Source organism: Lampris incognitus, chromosome 18 (assembly GCF_029633865.1).
Source record: "Lampris incognitus isolate fLamInc1 chromosome 18, fLamInc1.hap2, whole genome shotgun sequence".
Lineage (NCBI taxonomy): Eukaryota > Metazoa > Chordata > Actinopteri > Lampriformes > Lampridae > Lampris > Lampris incognitus.
The window spans coordinates 5847765-5874188 of NC_079228.1; the positions used below are offsets into that span (position 1 = coordinate 5847765).

Consider the following 26424-nt stretch of genomic DNA (forward strand, 5'->3'; position numbering starts at 1 on the left):
GCCCACTGCTGCCCAACACCCCCCCCACTGCTGCTCAACACACCCCCCACAGCTGCCCAACACACCCCCCACAGCTGCCCAAAACACCCCCCCCACTGCTGCCCAACACACCCCCTACTGCTGCCCAACACACCCCCTACTGCTGCCCAACACACCGCCCACTGCTGCTCAACACCCCCCCCCCACAGCTACCCAAAACACACCCCCCACTGCTGCCCAACACACACACCCCCACAGCTGCCCAAAACACACCCCCCCATAGCTGCCCAAAACACACCCCCCACTGCTGCCCAACACACCCCCCCCACAGCTGCCCAAAACACCCCCCCCACTGCTGCCCAACACATCGCCCACTGCTGCCCAACACCCCCCCCCCCACTGCTGCCCAACACACCGCCCCTGGTGCTCGGTGGCGCGGGGCTGCTCCTCTGCATGCACCACGTTTCCTTTGAGGTACGCTGTGTTGAGCAGTCTGCATTACTGGAGGTAATACTTCTTCACACTCGCCTTCCTCAAACAACACAACACCCTTTTTCTCAGTTCATTGCCTCTGACAACCACACCATGATGGTCCCTCGTTACCGTGTTACCATTCTGCCACGGCTCGAGACCCGTCTGCAGACTGCATGGTTATACATATTAACCACACCATGATGGTCCCTCGTTACCGTGTTACCATTCTGCCGTGGCTCGAGACCCGTCTGCAGACTGCATGGTTATACATATTAACCACACCGTGATGGTCCCTCGTTACTGTGTTACCATGCTGCTGTGGCTCGAGACCCGTCTGCAGACTGCATGGTTATACATATTAACCACACCGTGATGGTCCCTCGTTACCGTGTTACCATTCTGCCGTGGCTCTAGACCCGTCTGCAGACTGCATGGTTATACATATTAACCACACCGTGATGGTCCCTCGTTACTGTGTTACCATTCTGCCGTGGCTCTAGACCCGTCTGCAGACTGCATGGTTATACGTATTAACCACACCATGATGGTCCCTCGTTACTGTGTTACCATTCTGCCACGGCTCGAGACCCGTCTGCAGACTGCATGGTTATACATATTAACCACACCATGATGGTCCCTCGTTACTGTGTTACCATTCTGCCGTGGCTCGAGACCCGTCTGCAGACTGCATGGTTATATGTAATAACCACACCGTGATGGTCCCTCGTTACTGTGTTACCATTCTGCCGTGGCTCGAGACCCGTCTGCAGACTGCATGGTTATATGTATTAACCACACCATGATGGTCCCTCGTTACTGTGTTACCATTCTGCCGTGGCTCGAGACCCGTCTGCAGACTGCATGGTTATACGTATTAACCACACCGTGATGGTCCCTCGTTACCGTGTTACCATTCTGCCACGGCTCGAGACCCGTCTGCAGACTGCATGGTTATATGTATTAACCACACCGTGATGGTCCCTCGTTACTGTGTTACCATTCTGCCGTGGCTCGAGACCCGTCTGCAGACTGCATGGTTATACATATTAACCACACCGTGATGGTCCCTCGTTACTGTGTTACCATTCTGCCACGGCTCGAGACCCGTCTGCAGACTGCATGGTTATATGTATTAACCACACCGTGATGGTCCCTCGTTACTGTGTTACCATTCTGCCACGGCTCGAGACCCGTCTGCAGACTGCATGGTTATACATATTAACCACACCGTGATGGTCCCTCGTTACCGTGTTACCATTCTGCCACGGCTCGAGACCTGTCTGCAGACTGCATGGTTATATGTATTAACCACACCGTGATGGTCCCTCGTTACTGTGTTACCATTCTGCCACGGCTCGAGACCCGTCTGCAGACTGCATGGTTATATGTATTAACCACACCATGATGGTCCTTCGTTACTGTGTTACCATTCTGCTACGGCTCGAGACCCGTCTGCAGACTGCATGGTTATACATATTAACCACACCATGATGGTCCCTCGTTACTGTGTTACCATTCTGCCACGGCTCGAGACCCGTCTGCAGACTGCATGGTTATATGTAATAACCACACCGTGATGGTCCCTCGTTACTGTGTTACCATTCTGCCGTGGCTCGAGACCCGTCTGCAGACTGCATGGTTATATGTATTAACCACACCGTGATGGTCCCTCGTTACTGTGTTACCATTCTGCCACGGCTCGAGACCCGTCTGCAGACTGCATGGTTATACATATTAACCACACCGTGATGGTCCCTCGTTACCGTGTTACCATTCTGCCGTGGCTCGAGACCCGTCTGCAGACTGCATGGTTATATGTATTAACCACACCGTGATGGTCCCTCGTTACTGTGTTACCATTCTGCCATGGCTCGAGACCCGTCTGCAGACTGCATGGTTATATGTATTAACCACACCGTGATGGTCCCTCGTTACTGTGTTACCATTCTGCCACGGCTCTAGACCCGTCTGCAGACTGCATGATTATACATATTAACCACACCGTGATGGTCCCTCGTTACTGTGTTACCATTCTGCCGTGGCTCGAGACCCGTCTGCAGACTGCATGGTTATACGTGTTAGTTCAGTTACATTTGATCCCAAACCAGAATGAAGTCACGGCTGGAATTGAGGTCTGCATCACTGAAGGACCTCGTTCTTCAGTTGCGTAGTCTGAAATTGTGTCATCATACCTTCAATACGACAGTTAGACTCTGGATGATGGCCTTCTTTCTTTGATGGCCATGTGCTGTGACTAACGTCTGAAGACGCGGGATAAGTTTGAAAACTGACGAAGAGCAGGCAGAGCAGAAACACGTGTTCAGAATAATAGCACGCAACTATCAGGGTGCATTACACAACACACTGTTAATCATCCAATCATAAACAGTTTGAAGGAATATGATTCATGTCACGTCAGGCCATACTTCCCAAACCTGGTGGCTGACGCAACGCACTTCTTAGAACTGTACCAGTGGGGGTCAGATCGCTAAGATCCAAAATAAATTGCCCACTTTTCCTGTGGCAAGGCTATGGGGATGGTTCATATTTATTGTGCGTTGCGTTTTGGAGGAAGATCGTATGTGTGTGGTCAGTAGCAGTGAGCCAGTGACCCAGCCTACCTCTCATGTTACGCCCTATATATAACATCCCCCCTCCTGCCTCCTCCTCGCACCCTCCCCTCTCTCTCTCTCTTACACACAACTTCCTCGGAATCACCTTCTGCTTCCACACTGGTCCTGGCGCTCCCTGCTGTCATCTGAGATCCCGCTCAGGCTCCAGTGTTTACCCATGCTCCGCCTGGCAACTGTCTGCATGCTCAGGATTACCGGAGGCCTTTCCTTTCAACGCCCGCTGTCTGGCTCGCTTCAGCCGTTTTCTTGGGGAAATGAGGCTCCGGAGGTGTGAGCTGAGCTGAGCGGGGCTGCTAAGGGAAAGTCCTGATTTAAGCTCCTCCATTATTTCCTCCCGTGCAACCACTTTGGTCTGAGTCTTTGGGGGAACTCTACTGACTGTTGTTTGGAGAGGTTTGGTTTCAGTCAAGTGACAGCTGGGATCTGGTGGACATCACATGCGATGGATCACTCTCTGTTCAGTTGTCTGCGCAGCCCTCATGCCCCGGCACAGGGTCTGCACCCCGCTTTCACGCAGTCAGCGTTAACGTTGCACGGTCGAACCGATCACATCTCCCACTCGGACTTATCGAGCTCCTCGACCCCCTGCAGCTACCCCAGGGAGGATGGGGCGTTTGGTGGCGTGCACCATCGAGACCACCTGCCTCAGCAACACCTCCTCCACCCTCCGCAGCACCAGTCCGGCTGGCACTCCTCGCAGATGCCCTTGTCAAATGCCCAGCACAGTATCTGCCTGCCCCCCTCTGAGGCCTCAGCTGCAGAACTGTGCTCTGGGGCTCCGAGCTTGTGCACAGCCAACTCCAGTCTCAGCAGCGGCGACACCACGGGGACATCATGTGCATCTGGCAATTACGCAAGGCGGACTCTGTCCCCGGAGGAATCGGACAGGCAGAGCGGTAACTCGAAGAGCGATATGTTAGGTAAGATGAGAACGCAGTTGTTTTCATTCAGTGGCTTCGTTCTCAAAAGAGTGTGCTTCTGCTGTGCCCTCTGCAAAGTTGTTTTTTTAAGAGTTTCCCCCCGTGTGATGTATTTATTTATTCCGACTGAATGCCATCTTCACTTTCCTGCATTTACTCCGTGCAACAGAGCAACAAGTCCCACACCACTGGATGTACTAAAGCCTTTTCTACAAGTATTCTCTGAAAGTCCTCTCTGTCTTTCACAACTGTGACACTCAATTCCACAAACCTTGTAAGCCACACTCACTGGAGCTGAGTTGGTTCTACAAGTTAATTTACACAAGTAACCCTTACAAGACATTCATACAAGTAGGACTCTACTAGTTGTGGCACTACTAGTATTTGTAGTAATACTAGTAGTGTGCTGTAGTATAAACATTGCTGTGATACCGTTCATTTGTATACAGGTCGTCAAAGAAAGGCTGTCATCTCGCTGTATTACTGCAGTATTCTTAGCCTTTAAATAATCTCAGTTCATTAGCTTGTGTCAGTAGCTTAGATGACAGAAGTAATAGCCCAGTATCACATATTACAAATTTACCTCAGGGGGCTTTACAGCAGCACAACATCCTGTCCTTAGACCCTCGCATCAGCTGAGGAACAACTCCCTAAAAAACCTTTAACGGGGAGAAAAAATAGGGAGAAACCTCAGGGAGAGCAGCAGAGGAGGATCTCCCTCCCTAGATGCTCAACGTGCCATGTGAATATTTCACTTCCAGAGGAATTATGCAGCGTGCTCAACACTCAGGATATAATGCAAGAATGCATATAGGTGAGTTTTAAACAGACACTAACATCTGTACACAGTCTACCCCCAGCCACCAGAACCAGAACCTGACCTGGCATACTGTATACAGTCTAGCCCCAGCCACCAGAACCAGAACCTGACCTGGCATACTGTATACAGTCTAGCCCCAGCCACCAGAACCTGACCTGGCATACTGTATACAGTCTAGCCCCAGCCACCAGAACCTGACCTGGCATACTGTATACAGTCTAGCCCCAGCCACCAGAACCTGACCAAGCATACTGTATACAGTCTAGCCCCAGTCACCAGAACCTGACCAGGCATACTGTATACAGTCTACCCCCAGCCACCAGAACCTGACCAGGCATACTGTATACAGTCTACCCCCAGCCACCAGAACCTGACCAAGCATACTGTATACAGTCTACCCCCAGCCACCAGAACCTGACCAAGCATACTGTATACAGTCTACCCAGCCACCAGAACCTGACCAGGCATACTGTATACAGTCTAGTCCCAGCCACCAGAACCTGACCAGGCATGCTGTATACAGTCTAGCCCCAGCCACCAGAACCAGACCCTGACCTGGCATACTGTATACAGTCTACCCCCAGCCACCAGAACCTGACCTGGCATACTGTACACAGTCTACCCCCAGCCACCAGAACCTGACCTGGCATACTGTATACAGTCTAGCCCCAGCCACCAGAACCTGACCTGGCATACTGTATACAGTCTAGCCCCAGCCACCAGAACCTGATCTGGCATACTGTACACAGTCTACCCCCAGCCACCAGAACCTGACCTGGCATACTGTATACAGTCTACCCCCAGCCACCAGAACCAGAACTTGACCTGGCATACTGTATACAGTCTAGCCCCAGCCACCAGAACCTGACCTGGCATACTGTATACAGTCTAGCCCCAGCCACCAGAACCTGACCTGGCATACTGTATACAGTCTAGCCCCAGCCACCAGAACCTGACCTGGCATGCTGTATACAGTCTAGCCAGCCACCAGAACCTGACCAGGCATACTGTATACAGTCTACCCCCAGCCACCAGAACCTGACCTGGCATACTGTATACAGTCTAGCCCCAGCCACCAGAACCTGACCAGGCATGCTGTATACAGTCTAGCCCCAGCCACCAGAACCTGACCAAGCATACTGTATACAGTCTACCCCCAGCCACCAGAACCTGACCAGGCATACTGTATACAGTCTACCCCCAGCCACCAGAACCTGACCAAGCATACTGTATACAGTCTACCCCCAGCCACCAGAACCTGACCAAGCATACTGTATACAGTCTACCCAGCCACCAGAACCTGACCAGGCATACTGTATACAGTCTAGTCCCAGCCACCAGAACCTGACAAGGCATACTGTATACAGTCTAGCCAGCCACCAGAACCTGACCAGGCATGCTGTATACAGTCTAGCCAGCCACCAGAACCTGACCAAGCATACTGTATACAGTCTAGCCCCTGCCACCAGAACCTGACCAGGCATACTGTATACAGTCTAGTCCCAGCCACCAGAACCTGACGAGGCATACTGTATACAGTCTAGCCAGCCACCAGAACCTGACGAGGCATACTGTATACAGTCTACCCAGCCACCAGAACCTGACCAAGCATACTGTATACAGTCTAGCCAGCCACCAGAACCTGATGAGGCATACTGTATACAGTCTACCCAGCCACCAGAACCTGACCAAGCATACTGTATACAGTCTACCCAGCCACCACAACCTGACCAGGCATACTGTATACAGTCTAGCCAGCCACCAGAACCTGACCAAGCATACTGTATACAGTCTAGTCCCAGTCACCCGAACCTGACCAGGCATACTGTATACAGTCTAGCCCCTGCCACCAGAACCTGACCAGGCATACTGTATACAGTCTAGTCCCAGCCACCAGAACCTGACCAGGCATACTGTATACAGTCTAGCCCCTGCCAGCAGAACCTGACCAAGCATACTTTATACAGTCTACCCAGCCACCAGAACCTGACCAGGCATACTGTATACAGTCTAGCCCCAGTCACCAGAACCTGACCAGGCATACTGTATACAGTCTACCCAGCCACCAGAACCTGACCAGGCATACTGTATACAGTCTACCCAGCCACCAGAACCTGACCAGGCATACTGTATACAGTCTAGTCCCAGCCACCAGAACCTGACCAGGCATACTGTATACAGTCTAGTCCCAGTCACCCGAACCTGACCAGGCATACTGGCTCTGCAAGTAACCAGTGATTTTATTCATATCCTTAAAGAAAAGGGATTGCATACAATTTCATTTTAAACTTGGATATTTTATATTCAGAATCAGAACACTTTATTCATCCGCGAGGGGAAATTGGGTTCTATTACAGACACACACTCTAGTAAGAAAAAACTAAAAATTAACAAAATACAAGATAACAAGAAAATAGAAACAAATAGAAACAAGACAAACAGAAACAAATATAGATAAAAGATAAAATAAGAAATAGAAATAAGAACAAAATGTATCAACAAGCATGGTGCACATAACACCCTATCTATACTGCACTACGGCAGCACACACATATCGTGGGGGTAGGCGTTTGACAGGGTATCTGTGTCTCAGGTGAGCTGTTGTCTGCCTCCGAGGCTTCACGTGTAGTGGCATTTGCCCCGAGGGCCATAATAGCCTACAGATGCAAACGGCTGTTAAAGTGCTGCACGGCGCCACCTGGCCTCTTAATTGGCAGCCACTTCTGGCCTCGGTACGCACCTGGCACAGCTGCAGCCAAACCAGTGTTTTTATTTCAAATATAAAAAGTCTGCATAGAAATGTAATAAAAGTAATAAAAGGAGAAGGACTTTAGTTCCACTGATGTGTTACATGAACTATAAGACAAATTCACCATCCAGCTAAATTCATATCTCCAGCTTGGATGAGCATGGATTCGCTATATGTGCCTCCGTGCTAGTAGGACACACAGTGGAGTGGTGTGCTCTGCAGCAGCAGCAGCAGCAGCAGCAGCTCTGCAGCTCTGCAGCTCTGCAGCGTGGCTGCAGCGTGTTTTGTTAGATGCACGGAGAGGGGAAATGTAAAGCGTGGCGTAGGACACGTTTCCCAGCCGTCATCAGTCCCACCACGGCTGACCTCTCGAGTTTTTCCACCTTGTATTTGCAGAAACAAGATCCAGAAAAAGATCCCGTGTGAAGTGCTTATTCCTTGCGTAGCTTTTTAATCAGGCCTATCAACCTCCATCCAGTGTGTTGACGCTACGACGCCACTGGCACGTCCAGCAGCGCTCAGAGATTCAGTGTTTACAGAAACGAGCACTGTGATGTGAAACACACTTAATACAAGCTTCATGCAAATAGCTTGGAAAGTGTTTAAATACTTTGCACATGGAAGGATGACCACAGTGTGTCACGTAAAACCTGTGACCATGTTGTAATAACCTGACATAGCTTGATGTCTGCACAGTAAGACGGATGCATGTTTTAATGATGTAGGTCCTTCTGTAATAAAACATTAAATAGATGCAGTGTTTGTAGCCTCACGTTGTGGTACAGTGTCTGTCTGCACACACACTTATCCTGCCGCTCCAGCTTCTTTATCCCGCCGCTCCAGCTCCTTTATCCCACCGCTCCAGCTTCTTTATCCCGCCGCTCCAGCTCCTTTATCCCACCGCTCCAGCTTCTTTATCCCACCGCTCCAGCTTCTTTATCCCGCCGCTCCAGCTCCTTTATCCCACCGCTCCAGCTTCTTTATCCCACCGCTCCAGCTTCTTTATCCCGCCGCTCCAGCTTCTTTATCCCACCGCTCCAGCTTCTTTATCCCGCCGCTCCAGCTTCTTTATCCCACCGCTCCAGCTTCTTTATCCCACCGCTCCAGCTTCTTTATCCCGCCGCTCCAGCTTCTTTATCCCGCCGCTCCAGCTTCACAGCAAGCTAATGACATGTTGCATGGTTTTACATGGTTTTACAGGACGTGTGCATAATTTACCATCCCAGTGTGTTGTTTAAACTCCATTTACATTGACCATATGAGGGCCAGCAGTACATAACATGGATAGTAATAATGCAGTCTGACTGAAGGCCAACGGGGAAAAAATGATTTCACCATCGAAACGAAAAATCTGGAAAGAAATTAGAGTCGCTTTGGAGCAAGAATTTCGAAGTGGAACAGAAAAAGTTTGCCTTGCTTTATTTATATTGTCATTTGAGGAGAAAAGTGATTCTACACTGGTATTCCACCTCTTAAACGCTTTAAGACATGTGGATACAGATAACTGCACAATACAGCAGCTTTTTCCTTGTCAGTGTAGGACAGAGCTGGACCGCATTGACTCAGAATGAAGTGTGGTGTCGGTGCACATATGATGTGTATGATAGGATATAGTACGTACATATCACATATGACGTGTATGATAGGATATATATATCACATGTGATGTGTATGATATGATATATATATCACATATGATGTGTATGATAGGATATAGTACGTACATATCACATATGACGTGTATGATAGGATATACGTACATATCACATATGATGTGTATGATATGATATATATATATCACATATGATGTGTATGATATGATATATATATATATATCACATATGATGTGTATGATATGATATATATATATCACATATGATGTGTATGATATGATATATATATATCACATATGATGTGTATGATATGATATATATATCACATATGATGTGAATGATAGCATATACATATCAAATATCACACCATGCAATTGTGTTATGTATGTCATGATATACATATCATATACGTATATCATGATATACATGTGATATACACACACACACACACACACACACACACACACACACACACACACACACACACACACATATATCATATCACATATGTATGATATGATATACATATTGCATATGGTATGTACTTGATATGTATGATAGGCTATACATATCACATATATGTATGGGATGATATACATATCACATGTGACGTGTATGATATGATATATATATCACATATGATGTGTATGATAGCATATACATATCAAATATCACACCATGCAATTGTGTTATGTATGTCATGATATACATATCATATACGTATATCATGATATACATGTGATACACACACACACATATATATATATATATATATATCATATCACATATGTATGATATGATATACATATTGCATATGGTATGTACTTGATATGTATGATATGATATACATATCACATGTGACGTGTATGATATGATATACATATCACATGTGATGTGTATGATAGGATATACATATCACATATACGTATGATATGATATACATATCACATGTGATGTGTATGATATGATATACATATCACATGTGACGTGTATGATATGATATACATATCACATGTGATGTGTATGATAGGATATACATATCACGTGATACGTATGATATGATTTACATATCACATGTGATGTGTATGATAGGATATACATATCACATGTGATACGTATGATATGATATACATATCACATGTGATGTGTATGATAGGATATACATATCACATGTGATGTGTATGATAGGATATACATATCACGTGATACGTATGATATGATATACATATCACATGTGAACGTATGGTATGATATACATATCACATATGATGTGCACGTTTCTGCAGAGGCTTTGGCTGCAGGAGTGTGTGTGTGTGTGTGTGTGTGTGTGTGTGTGTGTGTGTGTGTGTGTGTGTGTGTCGGTACAGTTTGGATGTGTGTTATGGAAAGTGGACGGAGCAGGACCTGGCTGCAGGAGAACATGAGATAAACGTGTAACAAATGTAGTTTTGAACTGCTGAGGTTGTGCTGCAGACGAGAGCCCTGATCTAACGATACAAAATCCACAACACTGCATATGAGTTACATTTAATTTTCACTGTCCATAAAATATGCATTTAATGGAGACATCATACCAGCATTTCAAGAGTCTGGATTTGAAAATGGGTCGGCTGCTTTTATAGTGGAAACTCCCTGCTCAGCCCCATCAGACATATAAGACCAATTTCCATATTATTTAAGGTGATTAGCGCTCCTAATCATTAAGCTTTCGTTATATATTTCTTTAACATGGGCTCCTGCATTTTATGAGCGGCGCCTGGTTTTTCTCCGTGCTGTTCCTTCTTTTCTTCAGCGACTGAACTATTGTCGGAAAATGATCTGTTTTTCATTTCAGAATCCCAGGATGGGAGCTATAAGTCAGACATGAGCAGCAAGCCCAGGAAGGAGCGCACGGCCTTCACCAAGGAGCAGATCCGAGAGCTGGAGTCGGAGTTCGCACACCACAACTATCTGACGAGGCTCAGGCGCTACGAGATAGCCGTCAACCTGGACCTGACAGAGAGACAAGTACGTTACCCGCCACATAACGACCATACTGGTCCAGCACACGCTGACCATACTGGTCCAGCACATAATGACCATACTGATACAGCACATAATGACCATACTGGTCCAGCACATAACGACCATACTGGTCCAGCACATAATGACTATACTGGTCCAGCACATAACGACCATACTGGTCCAGCACATAACGACTATACTGATACAGCACATAATGACTATACTGATACAGCACATAATGACTATACTGATACAGCACATAATGACTATACTGGTCCAGCACATAATGACTATACTGATACAGCACATAATGACCATACTGGTCCAGCACATAACGACCATACTGGTCCAGCACACGCTGACCATACTGGTCCAGCACATAATGACTATACTGATACAGCACATAATGACCATACTGGTCCAGCACATAACGACCATACTGGTCCAGCACATAATGACTATACTGATACAGCACATAATGACTATACTGGTCCAGCACATAACGACCATACTGGTCCAGCACACAACGACCATACTGATCCAGCAAATAACGACCATACTGGTCCAGCACATACCGACCATACTGGTCCAGCACATAACGACCATACTGGTCCAGCACACAACGACCATACTGGTCCAGCACATAACGACCATACTGGTCCAGCACACAACGACCATACTGGTCCAGCACATAATGACTATACTGATACAGCACATAACGACCATACTGGTCCAGCACATAATGACTATACTGGTCCAGCACATAACGACCATACTGGTCCAGCACATAACGACCATACTGGTCCAGCACATAACGACCATACTAGTCCAGCACATAACGACCATACTGGTCCAGCACATAACGACCATACTGGTCCAGCACATAACGACCATACTGGTCCAGCACATAACGACCATACTGGTCCAGCACATAACGACCATACTGGTCCAGCACATAATGACTATACTGGTCCAGCACATAATGACTATACTGATACAGCACATAACGACCATACTGGTCCAGCACATAATGACTATACTGATACAGCACATAATGACCATACTGGTCCAGCACATAACGACCATACTGGTCCAGCACACAACGACCATACTGGTCCAGCACATAACGACCATACTGGTCCAGCACATAATGACTATACTGGTCCAGCACATAACGACCATACTGGTCCAGCACATAACGACCATACTAGTCCAGCACACAACGACCATACTGATCCAGCACATAACGACCATACTGGTCCAGCACATAATGACTATACTGATACAGCACATAATGACCATACTGATACAGCACATAATGACTATACTGGTCCAGCACATAACGACCATACTGGTCCAGCACATAATGACTATACTGGTCCAGCACATAACGATTATACTGATACAGCACATAATGACTATACTGATACAGCACATAATGACCATACTGGTCCAGCACATAACGACTATACTGATACAGCACATAATGACTATACTGATACAGCACATAATGACTATACTGGTCCAGCACACAACGACCATACTGGTCCAGCACATAACGACTATACTGGTCCAGCACATAACGACCATACTGGTCCAGCACATAGCACATAACGACCATACTGGTCCAGCACATAATGACTATACTGGTCCAGCACATAACGACCATACTGGTCCAGCACATAACGACCATACTGGTCCAGCACATAATGACTATACTGGTCCAGCATGTGATGAATATACTGGTCCAGCACATAACGACCATACTGGTCCAGCACACAACGACCATACTGGTCCAGCACATAACGACCATACTGGTCCAGCACATAACGACTATACTGGTCCAGCACATAACGACCATACTGGTCCAGCACATAGCACATAACGACCATACTGGTCCAGCACATAATGACTATACTGGTCCAGCACATAACGACCATACTGGTCCAGCACACAACGACCATACTGGTCCAGCACATAATGACTATACTGGTCCAGCATGTGATGAATATACTGGTCCAGCACATAACGACCATACTGGTCCAGCACATAATGACCATACTGGTCCAGCACATAACGACCATACTGGTCCAGCACATACCGACCATACTGGTCCAGCACATAACGACCATACTGGTCCAGCACATAACGACCATACTGGTCCAGCACATAACGACCATACTGGTCCAGCACACAACGACCATACTGATCCAGCAAATAACGACCATACTGGTCCAGCACATACCGACCATACTGGTCCAGCACATAACGACCATACTGGTCCAGCACATAACGACCATACTGGTCCAGCACATAATGACTATACTGATACAGCACATAATGACCATACTGATACAGCACATAACGACCATACTGGTCCAGCACATAACGACCATACTGGTCCAGCAAATAACGACCATACTGGTCCAGCACATAACGACCATACTGGTCCAGCACACAACGACCATACTGGTCCAGCACATAATGACCATACTGGTCCAGCACATAACGACTATACTGATACAGCACATAATGACTATACTGATACAGCACATAATGACTATACTGGTCCAGCACACAACGACCATACTGGTCCAGCACATAACGACTATACTGGTCCAGCACATAACGACCATACTGGTCCAGCACATAGCACATAACGACCATACTGGTCCAGCACATAATGACTATACTGGTCCAGCACATAACGACCATACTGGTCCAGCACACAACGACCATACTGGTCCAGCACATAATGACTATACTGGTCCAGCATGTGATGAATATACTGGTCCAGCACATAACGACCATACTGGTCCAGCACACAACGACCATACTGGTCCAGCACATAACGACTATACTGGTCCAGCACATAATGACTATACTGGTCCAGCACATACCGACCATACTGGTCCAGCACATAACGACCATACTGATCCAGCAAATAACGACCATACTGGTCCAGCACATACCGACCATACTGGTCCAGCACATAACGACCATACTGGTCCAGCACACAATGACCATACTGGTCCAGCACATAATGACTATACTGGTCCAGCATGTAATGAATATACTGGTCCAGCACATAACGACCATACTGGTCCAGCATATAATGACCCTACTGATCCAGCAAATAACGACCATACTGGTCCAGCACATAACGACCATACTGGTCCAGCACATAATGACTATACTGGTCCAGCACATAACGACCATACTGGTCCAGCACACAACGACCATACTGATCCAGCACATAACGACCATACTGGTCCAGCACAAGCACATAACGACCATACTGGTCCAGCACATAACGACCATACTGGTCCAGCACATAATGACTATACTGGTCCAGCACATAACGACCATACTGGTCCAGCACATAACGACCATACTGGTCCAGCACATAATGACTATACTGGTCCAGCACATAACGGCCATACTGGTCCAGCACATAATGACCATACTGGTCCAGCACATAATGACTATACTGGTCCAGCAAATAACGACCATACTAGTCCAGCACATAATGACTATACTGGTCCAGCACATAACAGCACATAACGACCATACTGGTCCAGCACATAACGACCATACTGGTCCAGCACATAATGACTATACTGGTCCAGCACATAATGACTATACTGGTCCAGCACATAATGACTATACTGGTCCAGCAAATAACGACCATACTGATCCAGCACATAACGACCATACTAGTCCAGCACGTAATGACCATACTAGTCCAGCACATAATGACCATACTGGTCCAGCACATAACGACCATACTGATCCAGCAAATAACGACCATACTAGTCCAGCACGTAATGACCATACTGGTCCAGCACATAACGACCATACTGGTCCAGCACACAATGACCATACTGGTCCAGCACATAATGACTATACTGGTCCAGCATGTAATGAATATACTGGTCCAGCACATAACGACCATACTGATCCAGCAAATAACGACCATACTGGTCCAGCACATAACGACCATACTGGTCCAGCACATAATGACTATACTAGTCCAGCACAATGACCATACTGGTCCAGCACATAATGACTATACTGGTCCAGCACATAATGACTATAATGGTCCAGCACATAGCGGCCATACTGGTCCAGCAAATAACGACCATACTGGTCCAGCAAATAACGACCATACTGGTCCAGCACATAATGACCATACTGGTCCAGCACATAATGACCATAATGGGCCAGCACATAATGACTATACTGGTCCAGCAAATAACGACCATACTGATCCAGCACATAACGACCATACTAGTCCAGCACGTAATGACCATACTAGTCCAGCACATAATGACAATACTGGTCCAGCACATAAGGACCATACTGATCCAGCAAATAACGACCATACTAGTCCAGCACGTAATGACCATACTGGTCCAGCACATAACGACCATACTGGTCCAGCACACAATGACCATACTGGTCCAGCACATAATGACTATACTGGTCCAGCATGTAATGAATATACTGGTCCAGCACATAACGACCATACTGGTCCAGCATGTAATGAATATACTGGTCCAGCACATAACGACCATACTGATCCAGCAAATAACGACCATACTGGTCCAGCACATAACGACCATACTGGTCCAGCACATAATGACTATACTAGTCCAGCACAATGACCATACTGGTCCAGCACGTAATGACTATACTGGTCCAGCACATAATGACTATAATGGCCCAGCACATAGCAGCCATACTGGTCCAGCAAATAACGACCATACTGGTCCAGCAAATAACGACCATACTGGTCCAGCACATAATGACCATAATGGGCCAGCACATAATGACTATACTGGTCCAGCACATAACGACCATACTGGTCCAGCACATAATGACCATACTGGTCCAGCAAATAACGACCATACTAGTCCAGCACACAACGACCATACTGGTCCAGCACATAATGACCATACTGGTCCAGCAGAAGTAGATGAACCGGGAGAAATATAGTAAAATAGCTATCAAATCTTTTGGGCGTATGCCGTCTTAGAAATGAATGACAGTTACCCATTGTAGCTTTGTAATGTTCCCACCTGAGCCTGTCACACCTGTGAAGGGGGTGGGGTCTTAGAGCTGATAAGGTGATGATGTAATGTGAAGGGGGTGGGGTCTTGGAGCTGATAAGGTGATGATGTAATGTGAAGGGGGCGGTTTCCTAGAGCTGATAAGGTGTTGATGTAATGTGAAGGGGCGGGGTCTTGGAGCTGATAAGGTGATGATGTAATGTGAAGGGGGCGGTTTCCTAGAGCTGATAAGGTGATGATGTAATGTGAGGGGGCGGGCTCTTAGAGCTGATAAGGTGATGATGTAATGTGAAGGGGCTGGGGTCTTAGAGCTGATAAGGTGATGATGTAATGTGAAGGGGCTGGGGTCTTAGAGCTGATAAGGTGATGATGTAATGTGAAGGGGCGGGGTCTTAGAGCTGATAAGGTGATGATGTAATGTGAAGGGGGTGGGGTCTTGGAGCCGATAAGGTGATGATGTAATGTGAAGGGGGCGGTTTCCTAGAGCTGATAAGGTGATGATGTAATGTGAAGGGGGCGGGGTCTTAGAGCTGATAAGGTGATGATGTAACGATATCTCATGATAATGCCGTGAGTAGCCACACAGTAAGATGGTGCCAGGCCTGCTGTCTCTCGCTCACTTCGCTGATGATGATAGCAGCTGACGGCCCCCGTTAGAAAAAAGAAATGCTCAGGGCTTCATACTGAAAAAAAAAAGCCCTCTGTGTTTTGACATTAGCAAACTGTTGGACATGTCGTACTAATGCTCTGAGGCTAATCGATTCCACACCGCCCCGGCTCTTTGAAATGTCAGCGCTGTTGGTCTGGGTGTCTGCGAAGTGACTTTCTGATGGTGTGTGTCAGAGTCCAGATGTTTTTCTTAGACCTTACACAGAAACAATTGCACGAACTGTATTCTGCTGGAGATGTGGAGCCCAGCACACCCTGCTGCTGTTCATTCTTTCAGGGCTCAAATGGTTTGGAAATAGTTATAACATATGTCAACAGTCATTCTGAAAACACAGCCGGTTGATCGCATTTAGATGTTTTTGTACGTTGAAGAAATGCAGCAGTATTTCAACATCCTGCCAGCGCTGCCTGCACTTACAGCTGACGGGGAGGAGGTTATCTAGGCCGTGGGTGTAAATGTGACGGGAAAACCACATCAGGATGTTGCAGGTTCTCAGCAGTTGCATTTGCTGTCTGAAGGTAAAACACATACGTCTCAGCACAGACCTGAAGAGAATCACGACGGCCGAAGCTCTTCTTTTGTTCACTCGCAGCCCCACAAACTCAGCACACCCCTAAGTGCTTTTGGAGATCTCTTGGCTAAACCCAATCAAAGTATCTTGGCTCAGGATCCAGCCAGGCAAACCCACAAAGGATTTAGATCTTCCTGCCTGCAGCCCCGTCCCTCACCACTCCCCCTCATGTTGGCCGCCTCTCCAAATGTTCCCCTATACAAGTCAAATAAATCTGTCTGTTGGGAGGGCTTGGTCCCAGATCCGGACCACTTTAACATCCTTACTATAATCTATCAGTCTCCCGCCCTTAACTACTGTACTGTGATTTTACAAACTGAAGCTTTAGATTTGGGCTCCACACAGGCCGGGCTCCATACTGGAGCTGCTACACCTGTCCTGTTCCTTCGCCGTGGTCACGAGCAAACCACAAATGAAGGTGTACATACAGCATGTGTAGAGCACATGGTCATAGAAGGTGGGCACCACGAAGCTTTTTACGAGGAAATGAGCTGCACGTGCCATTGCGTCCATTGTGAGTCCCGGTGTTTGGGTGCCTGCAGTCAGTCCTGCAGCACAAGGACACTGCTGGAAAGGAGGTTGCTCCCTCCTGGGATGGATAAACGTGGCTATAGAGCTGGGGGGGAGGGCATGTTTGGGCTTGTGGGTAATGTACGGGGTTGAAGTGGGTGGGTGATGTGTATCTGAGGCCTGAAGACGTGTACGGAGGGGTGGGTATGAAGCGGGGGGTTAAAGGTCTGCAGGGAATGGAGGATGGGAAGACGAAAGCCAGAATGATGTAGGTGTGCGTGCGTGTGTGTGCGACGGTGCTGATAGGGGTGGATCCGGGGAGAGACTTGTGAGGATTCCGGACTAGTTTATTGGTCCAGATTGGACTTTCCCATTTTAGGCTGCAGCTAATCATCGCTATGGGAGACGTAAATACTAAACAAGCTGTTGAGTCAGGGCTTGCATGCCGGACCCCTGGCGCCGGCTGCAGGGACTCGTGCATCAGCACATACCTGGCTGTGTGGAAATACTGAGCTTAACACAACGCCACTTATCTGATCACTAGCTTAAACCCTTATACTGATATCCAAATGGCTATGAAAAACTACACAAGCTGTCTACTAAGCCCCCGTTTCCCTCCACATGAGTACACCACGAGGCCAGGATCATCTGAAAGGGAATGATCTGATCCTGCTCTCTGCCAGTGGAAAGGAGCTCAGGTATTATTGATGGTTTACATGAGCTCAGGCCATGTAAACAGGAACGTGTGTGTGAGTGAGCGAGGCAGAGAGAGAGGCAGAGAGAGAGAGGTAGAGAGAGAGAGAGGCAGAGAGAGAGAGAGGTAGAGAGGGTAGAGAGAGAGGTAGAGAGAGAGAGAGGTAGAGAGGGTAGAGAGAGAGAGAGGGCGAGAGGTAGAGAGAGAGGTAGAGAGAGAGGTAGAGAGAGAGGTAGAGAGAGAGAGTTAGAGAGAGAGGTAGAGAGAGAGGTAGAGAGAGAGGTAGAGAGAGAGAGTTAGAGAGAGAGGTAGAGAGAGGTAGAGAGAGAGGTAGAGAGAGGTAGAGAGAGAGGTAGAGAGAGAGAGTTAGAGAGAGAGGTAGAGAGAGGTAGAGAGAGAGGTAGAGAGAGAGGTAGAGAGAGAGGTAGAGAGAGAGGTAGAGAGAGAGAGTTAGAGAGAGAGGTAGAGAGAGGTAGAGAGAGAGGTAGAGAGAGGCAGAGAGAGAGAGTTAGAGAGAGAGGGCGAGAGAGGTACAGAGAGAGAGAGGCAGAGAGAGAGAGAGGTAGAGAGGGTAGAGAGAGAGGTAGAGAGAGAGAGAGGTAGAGAGGGTAGAGAGAGAGAGAGGGCGAGAGAGGTAGAGAGGGTAGAGAGAGAGAGAGGGCAAGAGAGGTAGAGAGGGTAGAGAGAGAGAGAGGGCAAGAGAGGTAGAGAGAGAGGTAGAGAGAGAGAGAGGTAGAGAGGGTAGAGAGAGAGGTAGCGAGAGAGAGAGGGAGAGGCAGTGAGAGGTAGAGAGAGGTGTAGAGAGAGGTAGAGAGAGAGAGGGTAGAGAGGGTAGAGAGAGGTAGAGGTAGCGAGGGTAGAGAGAGAGGTAGAGGTAGAGAGGGCAGTGAGAGGTAGAGAGAGAGGTAGAGAGAGAGAGGGAGAGGCAGTGAGAGGTAGAGAGAGGTGTAGAGAGAGGTAGAGAGAGAGAGAGGGTAGAGAGGGAGAGAGAGAGAGAGAGGTAGAGAGGGTAGAGAGAGAGAGGGAGAGGCAGAGAGAGGTAGAGAGAGGTAGAGAGGGTAGAGAGGTAGAGAGGGTAGAGAGGGTAGAGAGGGTAGAGAGGGTAGAGAGAGGTAGAGAGGGTAGAGAGAGAGAGAGGGAGAGGGGGGGAGAGAGGGAGAGAGAGAGAGAGAGGGAGGGACAGAGGGAGAGAGAGGGAGAGAGAGAGAGGGCAGTGAGAGGTAGAGGTAGAGAGAGGTAGAGAGAGAGAGGGCAGTGAGAGGTAGAGAGAGGTAGAGGTAGAGAGAGGTAGAGAGAGAGGTAGAGCTGTACTGGCAGCATGGTGTCTGGATGCAGGTGTAAACGTCAGTGGAGTGCCTTCGCCGGTAGCAGCGAGACAGAAGCAGGTGTGGGACAGACGCCATGTTGAAGCTCAGGTGAAAAGAAAGTCTTGAGTTGTTCGTGTCTTAGCGCCCCGGTATTGCCCTGACAGACATGTTCACAGTGACATGACTTCATCGTCCGTCATGCACCCTGTTTGCTCTGGCACAGTAAGAGCTCTCCGGGGCTATGAGAGGATGTCGACACGTGTTCTGGTTCCAGTGATGACGGGACTCCATGTCTAGTATACTAGTCTTGCTAGAATCATTGTCGTTGGTATTGATTGAGCCTTTGTCAAAACGTGTTGAGGCTTTCCTGCTAATGCCCAAATGAGTTGCCAGCCTGGTAACTGGTAACTGGTCTCTTCATAGGATGACCAGGCATGACTTTATCCCACTTTTATACTGCATCCATAGCATTTATACTGCATCCATAGCGTTTATACTGCATCCATAGCATTTATACTGCATCCATAGCGTTTATACTGCATCCATAGCGTTTATACTGCATCCATAGCATTTATACTGCATCCATAGCATTTATACTGCATCCATAGCGTTTATACTGCATCCATAGCATTTATACTGCATCCATAGCATTTATACTGCATCCATAGCATTTACACTGTGTCGATAGCATTTATACTGTGTCGATAGCATTTATACTGCATCCATAGCATTTATACTGTGTCGATAGCATTTATACTGCATCCAAAGCATTTATACTGCGTCGATAGCATTTATACTGCATCCATAGCATTTATACTGCATCATAGCATTTATACTGCATCCATAGCATTTATACTGCATCCATAGCATTTATACTGCATCCATAGCGTTTATACTGCATCCATAGCATTTATACTGCATCCATAGCATTTACACTGTGTCGATAGCATTTATACTGTGTCGATAGCATTTATACTGCATCCATAGCATTTATACTGTGTCGATAGCATTTATACTGCATCCAAAGCATTTATACTGCGTCGATAGCATTTATACTGCATCCATAGCATTTATACTGCATCATAGCATTTATACTGCATCCATAGCATTTATACTGCATCCATAGCATTTATACTGCATCCATAGCATTTATACTGTGTCGATAGCATTTATACTGCATCCGTAGCATTTATACTGCATCCATAGCATTTATACTGCATCCATACCATTATACTGCATCCATAGCATTTATACTGCATCCATACCATTATACTGCATCCATAGCATTTATACTGCATCCATAGCATTTATACTGCATCCATAGCATTTATACTGCATCCATAGCATTTATACTGTGTCGATAGCATTTATACTGCATCCATAGCATTTATACTGTGTCGATAGCATTTATACTGCATCCAAAGCATTTATACTGCATCGATAGCATTTATACTGCATCCATAGCATTTATACTGCATCCATAACATTTATACTGCATCCATAACATTTATACTGCATCCATAGCATTTATACTGCATCCATAGCATTTATACTGCATCCATAGCATTTATACTGCATCCATAGCGTTTATACTGCATCCATAGCATTTATACTGCATCCATAGCGTTTATACTGCATCCATAGCATTTATACTGCATCCATAGCATTTATACTGCATCCATAGCATTTATACTGCATCCATAGCATTTATACTGCATCCATAGCATTTATACTGTGTCGATAGCATTTATACTGCATCCATAGCATTTATACTGTGTCGATAGCATTTATACTGCATCCATAGCATTTATACTGCGTCGATAGCATTTATACTGCATCCATAGCATTTATACTGCATCATAGCATTTATACTGCATCCATAGCATTTATACTGCATCCATAGCATTTATACTGCATCCATAGCATTTATACTGCATCCATAGCATTTATACTGTGTCGATAGCATTTATACTGCATCCATAGCATTTATACTGTGTCGATAGCATTTATACTGCATCCGTAGCATTTATACTGCATCCATAACATTTATACTGCATCCATAGCATTTATACTGCATAGTATTTTGACCATATTGTTCCACATCCCACATATTAAGACAATGTGCCGTATTTTGAGGCAAAACTAAAAAAGCTATAAATATTGAACGATCAATTTTCGGTGTTATCAAATAATAATCCAATGTTTCAGCATCTCCACTCTTCACCTTGCAGAACGTTTGTTGTACATTAATACTTTTCAACCAAACAACGCCAGGCAACAACGTACACACGTTTTGCTCCTATTGTTTCCCGTTGGTCATGGCTGCAGTGATTTAGTTTCGAATCTGCTGTTCAAGCACATTGTTGTTGTGCACTTACTCGTGGGCCAGGGTGTAACTGCAGGCGGGATACAAATGCAAATGCAAATTTCTGCCAAACTTCCATACCTTTTTTGTTGGTAACCCTTATAAATAGTGGATGTTATAAGGTTGTCCACTGTCCTGCAAAACATCGCTGCTTTCTTGCATTCGGGCTGTTTGCATCAGGCCACCTTGTTTGTGCACAATGGAAGCTGTAGCATAGACTTCAAATTCCTGCCCGGCTCCAGGTTTGGCCCTGCAGACGTTTTTACACGGTCTCTATTCAAGACCACTTGCACCAGTGTATAAGGTGAACTGTGGAATACGATGTGTGACATATGTGACAGCTGACTTGTTGTCTCCTCTCAGGTGAAGGTGTGGTTTCAGAACAGGAGAATGAAATGGAAACGGGTGAAGGGAGGCCAGCAGGGGGCGGCGGCGCGAGAGAAAGAACTGGTGAACGTGAAAAAGGGAACACTGCTGCCATCCGAGTTTTCGGGCATGGTGGGACTAAAACACTCGGTCGGCTCGCCTGCGAACGAGGACAGTCACGACAGCAACCAGAGCTCGGAGCCCGCTCAGCTCTGACCTCCACCCAGGGCCGGAGGCTTGCACGCCTCTCCTCACGTCTCAGGAATCTGACCAGTTGTTCCTGCTGAGGAGGCTTCATGACTGTCAAGCTGGAGAAGGGAGACAAATATTTGATGGCTAAACAATGCTGGTCAGACATGTACGGCGCTCCGGGAGCGTGTCCGGAGCGGAGCCTTCCTGCAGCGGGATAAAAGCAGACTTTGTGAACATTCCAAAGAAACTTTGCTTTCATGAGATGGCTTAAGATTTTGCACTATCTAGAATTTGCATGTCAAATTCTACTATTCAACAATGCAAAGGAATACACAAATGCAACGGTTTGTGCACAAAAAAACTGGAATTAGCAACCAAGAACAAAACACATCAGTAACAGAGGAAATGATATTTTGCATAAGAAGTAACGTGTAACCGAATAGTGCATGGAAACATGACTCGGTTTCTGCATTTTCCTCCCTCGAAAAATCTAAAGGGTCACTTGCTTTAAATAAGTTAATGAAAAACCTGGGGGAAAAAAGTCTGAATAAATCTGAACCGTCACAGACATGTCTTTTTGGATTTATTTCACTTCAACTTTAAACGGACATGTCATTTCACACTCGGTAGTGTTGGATCTTTGTGTTAGAAGGCACTTCTGTTACCTATTTTGCATGAATGACTGGTTATTAGGTAGTTTCTCAAGTTTGGATTTATCTGATTTGTGGCTTTTGCAGTTCCCTCAGAAACACAGGCGGAGCACGGAGACTGGAATGTGTGTGGTTGTGGTTGAGCGTCCAGGCCCAGTGTTTTCTCCCACTGAAAGATGTGTTTGATTAGCCGTCCGATTTGTATGCTTGTATGCGACATTGTGGGATCAAAGCGGAACATAACATCACTGCTTGTGCTGAAGCGGGCTGCAGAGGAGGGATAATGGATGCTGAGGTGGGCTGCAGAGGAGGGATAATGGATGCTGAGGTGGGCTGCAGAGGAGGGATAAAGGATGCTGAGGTGGGCTGCAGAGGAGGGATAATGGATGCTGAGGTGGGCTGCAGAGGGATAATGGATGCTGAGGTGGGCTGCAGAGGAGGGATAATGGATGCTGAGGTGGGCTGCAGAGGGATAATGGATGCTGAGGTGGGCTGCAGAGGAGGGATAATGGATGCTGAGGTGGGCTGCAGAGGAGGGATAATGGATGCTGAGGTGGGCTGCAGAGGAGGGATAATGGATGCTGAGGTGGGCTGCAGAGGAGGGATAATGGATGCTGAGGTGGGCTGCAGAGGAGGGATAATGGATGCTGAGGTGGGCTGCAGAGGAGGGATAAAGGATGCTGAGGTGGGCTGCAGAGGAGGGATATTGGATGCTGAGGTGGGCCGCAGAGGAGGGATAAAGGATGCTGAGGTGGGCTGCAGAGGAGGGATATTGGATGCTGAGGTGGGCCGCAGAGGAGGGATAATGGATGCTGAGGTGGGCTGCAGAGGAGGGATAATGGATGCTGAGGTGGGCTGCAGAGGAGGGATAATGGATGCTGAGGTGGGCTGCAGAGGAGGGATAATGGATGCTGAGGTGGGCTGCAGAGGAGGGATAAAGGATGCTGAGGTGGGCTGCAGAGGAGGGATAAAGGATGCTGAGGTGGGCTGCAGAGGAGGGATAAAGGATGCTGAGGTGGGCTGCAGAGGAGGGATAATGGATGCTGAGGTGGGCTGCAGAGGAGGGATAAAGGATGCTAAGGTGGGCTGCAGAGGAGGGATAATGGATGCTGAGGTGGGCTGCAGAGGAGGGATAATGGATGCTGAGGTGGGCTGCAGAGGAGGGATAATGGATGCTGAGGTGGGCTGCAGAGGAGGGATAATGGATGCTGAGGTGGGCTGCAGAGGAGGGATATTGGATGCTGAGGTGGGCCGCAGAGGAGGGATAATGGATGCTGAGGTGGGCTGCAGAGGAGGGATAATGGATGCTGAGGTGGGCTGCAGAGGAGGGATAATGGATGCTGAGGTGGGCTGCAGAGGAGGGATAATGGATGCTGAGGTGGGCCGCAGAGGAGGGATAAAGGATGCTGAGGTGGGCTGCAGAGGAGGGATATTGGATGCTGAGGTGGGCCGCAGAGGAGGGATAAAGGATGCTGAGGTGGGCTGCAGAGGAGGGATATTGGATGCTGAGGTGGGCCGCAGAGGAGGGATAATGGATGCTGAGGTGGGCTGCAGAGGAGGGATAATGGATGCTGAGGTGGGCTGCAGAGGAGGGATAATGGATGCTGAGGTGGGCTGCAGAGGAGGGATAATGGATGCTGAGGTGGGCTGCAGAGGAGGGATAAAGGATGCTGAGGTGGGCTGCAGAGGAGGGATAAAGGATGCTGAGGTGGGCTGCAGAGGAGGGATAAAGGATGCTGAGGTGGGCTGCAGAGGAGGGATAATGGATGCTGAGGTGGGCTGCAGAGGAGGGATAAAGGATGCTAAGGTGGGCTGCAGAGGAGGGATAATGGATGCTGAGGTGGGCTGCAGAGGAGGGATAATGGATGCTGAGGTGGGCTGCAGAGGAGGGATAATGGATGCTGAGGTGGGCTGCAGAGGAGGGATAATGGATGCTGAGGTGGGCTGCAGAGGAGGGATATTGGATGCTGAGGTGGGCCGCAGAGGAGGGATAATGGATGCTGAGGTGGGCTGCAGAGGAGGGATAATGGATGCTGAGGTGGGCTGCAGAGGAGGGATAATGGATGCTGAGGTGGGCTGCAGAGGAGGGATAATGGATGCTGAGGTGGGCCGCAGAGGAGGGATAAAGGATGCTGAGGTGGGCTGCAGAGGAGGGATAATGGAAGGGGAATACACTCAGGAGGACTCTTGGTGTCTCCCGGCTGAGATGAAATCAAAGCCTGTTGAAGATGATAAATCTCCAGTACCGGAGCCACCCTGTTAAATGGCTGCACGAAGAACAAACTCCGTAAAAACACAAACACAAATGCATGCAAGGTACAAACCTGAGAACAAAACAAAACTTGAAGGAAGTGTAAATGTGTTGGGAGTGTTCCTTCATGGGTGTTTACGTCAAGGATTTATACCAAAATTACATCAGTACTTACTGTTCCTATTGTAATGTCTTAATAAATTGTACGAATATGTACAAATGATAGATGATTAGTTAGGGTTAGTTAATGAGTTATTCATTACTTAATTATTTAGTTAATGATAGAATGATTGGTAAACTCACTAGATTAATTATTTAGTTTTGATACAGTAGGGAATTGTTGGAAAATGAAAATATTCTCATGTATATTGGTTTTGTTTTTCATTTTCCAAAAAAATAAATCCATCATATGAGCATATAGCATTGTGTTATGCTATTTTATGTTATCTAAAGCCGCTTTATAGGTCGGTAATTGACATTTCTAGGACTAAATAAAATCTAAATTGAGCACAGAATTAAGAAACAAGCTGGTAAACAACCACGTGCACTTTGATAGCGTGTGTTAGAACAATGCGGATTGGTAA

General features: G+C 47.2%; 1 protein-coding gene across 1 annotated transcript; it reads left to right on the forward strand.

Annotated features, from left to right (window-relative positions):
* The first annotated feature begins 3158 nt into the window (after nt 1-3158).
* Nucleotides 3159-23719, forward strand: meox2b (mesenchyme homeobox 2b). The gene is made up of 3 exons (XM_056298686.1): nt 3159-4006; nt 11023-11195; nt 22745-23719. The coding sequence occupies exons 1-3, from the start codon at nt 3529-3531 to the stop codon at nt 22961-22963; spliced, it is 870 nt and encodes a 289-aa protein (XP_056154661.1). The 5' UTR covers nt 3159-3528; the 3' UTR covers nt 22964-23719.
* Nucleotides 23720-26424: the final 2705 nt, after the last annotated feature.

What these genes read in the sequence shown, in the direction of transcription:
- meox2b (XM_056298686.1), top strand. Translation starts at nt 3,529, where the DNA reads ATGGATCACTCTCTGTTCAGTTGTCTGCGCAGCCCTCATGCCCCGGCA. An exon ending in CTCGAAGAGCGATATGTTAG is followed by an intron (nt 4,007 to 11,022) that starts GTAAGATGAGAA and finishes TTTTCATTTCAG; the next exon opens with AATCCCAGGATGGGAGCTAT. An exon ending in TGGACCTGACAGAGAGACAA is followed by an intron (nt 11,196 to 22,744) that starts GTACGTTACCCG and finishes GTCTCCTCTCAG; the next exon opens with GTGAAGGTGTGGTTTCAGAA.